Source organism: Corvus brachyrhynchos, unplaced genomic scaffold (assembly GCF_000691975.1).
Source record: "Corvus brachyrhynchos isolate BGI_N302 unplaced genomic scaffold, ASM69197v1 scaffold4, whole genome shotgun sequence".
Lineage (NCBI taxonomy): Eukaryota > Metazoa > Chordata > Aves > Passeriformes > Corvidae > Corvus > Corvus brachyrhynchos.
In genome coordinates, this window is record NW_008237878.1 from 6,250,580 (window position 1) to 6,253,678 (window position 3,099).

At 45.6% G+C, this 3,099-nt stretch overlaps 1 protein-coding gene across 3 annotated transcripts in view; it reads left to right on the plus strand.

Moving 5' to 3' along the window:
* The window catches only part of TPRA1 (transmembrane protein adipocyte associated 1), a 15,590-nt gene extending 12,914 nt beyond the window's left edge, over positions 1-2,676 (plus strand). Inside the window, exons 9-12 of one of the 3 annotated variants that reach the window (XM_008632351.2) lie at positions 1-56; positions 855-928; positions 1,724-1,730; positions 2,013-2,676. The exon at positions 1-56 is cut by the window's left edge and continues 38 nt beyond it. In XM_008632351.2, coding sequence (XP_008630573.2) covers positions 1-56; positions 855-928; positions 1,724-1,730; positions 2,013-2,247 — 372 coding nt within the window. In that variant the 3' untranslated portion in view covers positions 2,248-2,676. Of the gene's footprint in view, positions 57-854; positions 929-1,723; positions 1,731-1,997 lie in introns of all 3 variants that reach the window. The other 2 variants (XM_017732519.1, XM_017732520.1) reach the window with 2 other exon arrangements.
* Positions 2,677-3,099: the final 423 nt, after the last annotated feature.

Genomic DNA, 3,099 nt, shown 5'->3' on the forward strand with positions numbered 1-3,099 from the left:
CTGGTGCAGGGCCTGGGCAGTGCCCTCCTCTGTGTGGATATCATAGAAGGACTGTGGTATGTACACCGGGGGAGGAGGTCTGCAGCCCTGGATCTTGTGTTGTGTTTGAGTGTCCTTCAACACTGCCTCTCCCAAGAAAACAAACCTATGCTGTGTTCCTAAGAAGGAATAAACCTGTTGGTTCTGTTTTGTGCCAAAAGACCTCTAAGTAATCAGGAAACTCCCAGTGGAGAGGTTGTGGAGCTGCATGGGCTGCAGTGCTCTTGAGGTGGTGTGAGTTCACTGATGTCTGGCCATTAGTAGGTAATAAGAGAGTAAAGTCCATTTGCTAGAAATACGGAGACACCCTTATATTTGGAGTCTCGTTCTGCAGGGATCAGTGTCAGATCTGCGAGTCAAATTTGGGAGCACTGAAACTCTGCTCTTGGTCAGACCTTGAGTTTTCGCATGGTTCCCCTGAGTGTCTAGAAGCAGTGACACATGTTGATGACAATGGTTGTTACTTTGCATCAGTTTAAATTTGTTTAGCATGACTTTTGTTGATCTCTGGACACTTTGGAGGGAAATCGGATCATTTGGGAGGATGTGAGTGGTGTTACCTGTATTGTGCTTGAGTGCTAAATCCCTTCCTCTGTTCCGGTTTTGGCATGGTTCCCCTGAGTGTCTAGAAGCAGTGACACGTGTTGATGACAATGGTTGTTACTTTGCATCAGTTTAAATTTGTTTAGCATGACTTTTGTTGATCTCTGGACACTTTGGAGGGAAATCGGATCATTTGGGAGGATGTGAGTGGTGTTACCTGTATTGTGCTTGAGTGCTAAATCCCTTCCTCTGTTCCCTTTTGCTGTTGACAGCTGTGTTGATGCTACCACGTTCCTTTACTTCAGCTTCTTTGCACCTCTCATCTATGTGGCATTCCTTAAAGTGGGTGAGTAGCCAGGAACAGGAGTTCAGATGGGTGTATATGTTTTCATTTAGTTGTTTTGCACTCAGGTTCTCTCAGTCTGTACAATAAAGACAGCAACTAGAAGGCCAGTTAGAGAACCAGTCTCAATTTCTGCCCTTGAAGAATTTCTTGTGTGACCCGGGGCTGCTTACTTCTGTGCAGGGCTCCTTTGTATGCAGAGCAGAGCTGATGGCTGTATTCCTCTCACACACGTCAGAGGATCACTTCTTCAGCATCAGCATCCTGTGTAGTACAAAGCTTTTCTGCTGAAGTTGATAGCTAAATGCTTAATGAGGGATTGAGTCCTGGGAGCTTAAACGGTCTTCTGTGTGGTATTTGGTGTAAATTTGTAGAAAGGATGTGGAGGTTGAGTAACTCTTCTGCCGAGGACTCCACCGTGGGCCATGGGCCCACCAGTGAAAAGCTCTGGGAAGGGCGATTCTCGGGCCGGGGTCGCCGCCGTGTGGCCACTCACAGGAACCGCACCTTGGTGCGAAAACTCGAGTGGTTTATTGTAGGGTTTAGTATTTGTTGGTCATTAGCAAGAAACAGCCGGCTTTAAAATAACTAAGAACATAAATTACTTCTAAAATATAAAAATGTACCTCTGCATCCCTTTGAAATTAGAAGGGAACACTGTCTGGAGTTAAAGATGGAAACTGCTGATCCACAACTGTTTGTGTTTTGGTTTTCGTGGTGTGCACTGGTGGAACTTGAAGTGTACTCCTGTTGTGACTCATTTTGGTTCAGTAGCCAGGCTGCTGTGGAGTTCAGTAGTGTTTGGGTGCTGTTGCCCATAGTAATTCAAAACTCCCAAAGATGAGAACACTTCTCCCACAGTAAAGTCAGGATTCTGCCACGTGTATTTCTGTTAAGTGACTTCATCTGAAGCTTCATTTAGCATTACTTTATGTACTCTGCCACAGATTTCTAGACCAAAAGCTCATTTAAAGGGTGTTTAAGGTCTGAATGCACAATTTCTTAGTGCTGATGAGTTTCAGTTAAGGATACGTGGCTGTGATACCACATTGGTTAAACATGCATTTTAAATCTTTCTTTACTCCAGGTCTGAACCGAAGATCCTTTTCTCCTACAAATGTCAGGTGGATGAACCTGAGGATGTGGATGTGCACCTACCCCACCCTTATGCTGTTGCCAAGAAGGAAGGAATGGATTCTGGGTTCTACTCAAGCACTCAGATTGACACCACAGCCTACCTGGACGACGTGGCCTCTATGCCATATCACGTGGGAAGCATCAACAGCATAGACAGTGACCGCTGGAAATCTATCAATGCCTGAGGCAGGACACCTGAATCATATGATGCCTCATTCCTTTCCTTCCAAACTCCCTGATATCACAGCTGTTAGAATGTCCACTGGAAATCTGTCCTTGGCTACCTGCCACGGCTTTCCTCTTGTCCTTAGGATTTCCAAAACCTATCATGGAACTAAGTTGGCAGCCCAGACCCTTTTGGGAAGAGCACTTTGTTTCTACCTGAGAACAATGTAGAGCAGTTTTGTTCATAAACCTTTAAACACTGAACTTTCCTGATCTTCCATGTTTCAGATGTGAATATAACCCAGAAGATAGCCCTGGCTGGCACCTCTTCCATTTCAGTGACTGAAAGCACTCATCTGCCACTTAAGGGAATGGTGTTTAGGGATGAGGGTGCCGATTTGACTGCTGTATTGTACATATATAGCACGATTTTGGTGGTTGAAACCAAAGTTGGTCTTCCTGGGCTTTTTCAAGCAGCATGGCTGCCTGCATCTTGCCATAATGCAACAACACAGGTGGTGATAGTATCTGAAGAGGGAGGCTGGTCACTGGGGCTCACCCCTGGTTTCAGCTAACACTGATGAAAATTGTGAATTGAAGTTGCTAGTGGTTAAAAGGAGTGTTCTGAGTGTGTGGGGGAAAAGAGGTATGAGGAGGAATTAACTGTTCTCTGTGTCCAGGGAACATTTGGAGAAGGCTGGTAGCTCACAGCATGGATGTGAAGTGACTGAACAGCAGGGAGACAGAAGGACAGACAGTGCTGCTGTCTAGCAGGAGCTGTGAACCAATCTGTGGAGGCTGTAGAGCTGTGCATTTGAGCTCACAGATGAATGTGGGGGAAAAGAGGTATGAGGAGGAATTAACTGTTCTCT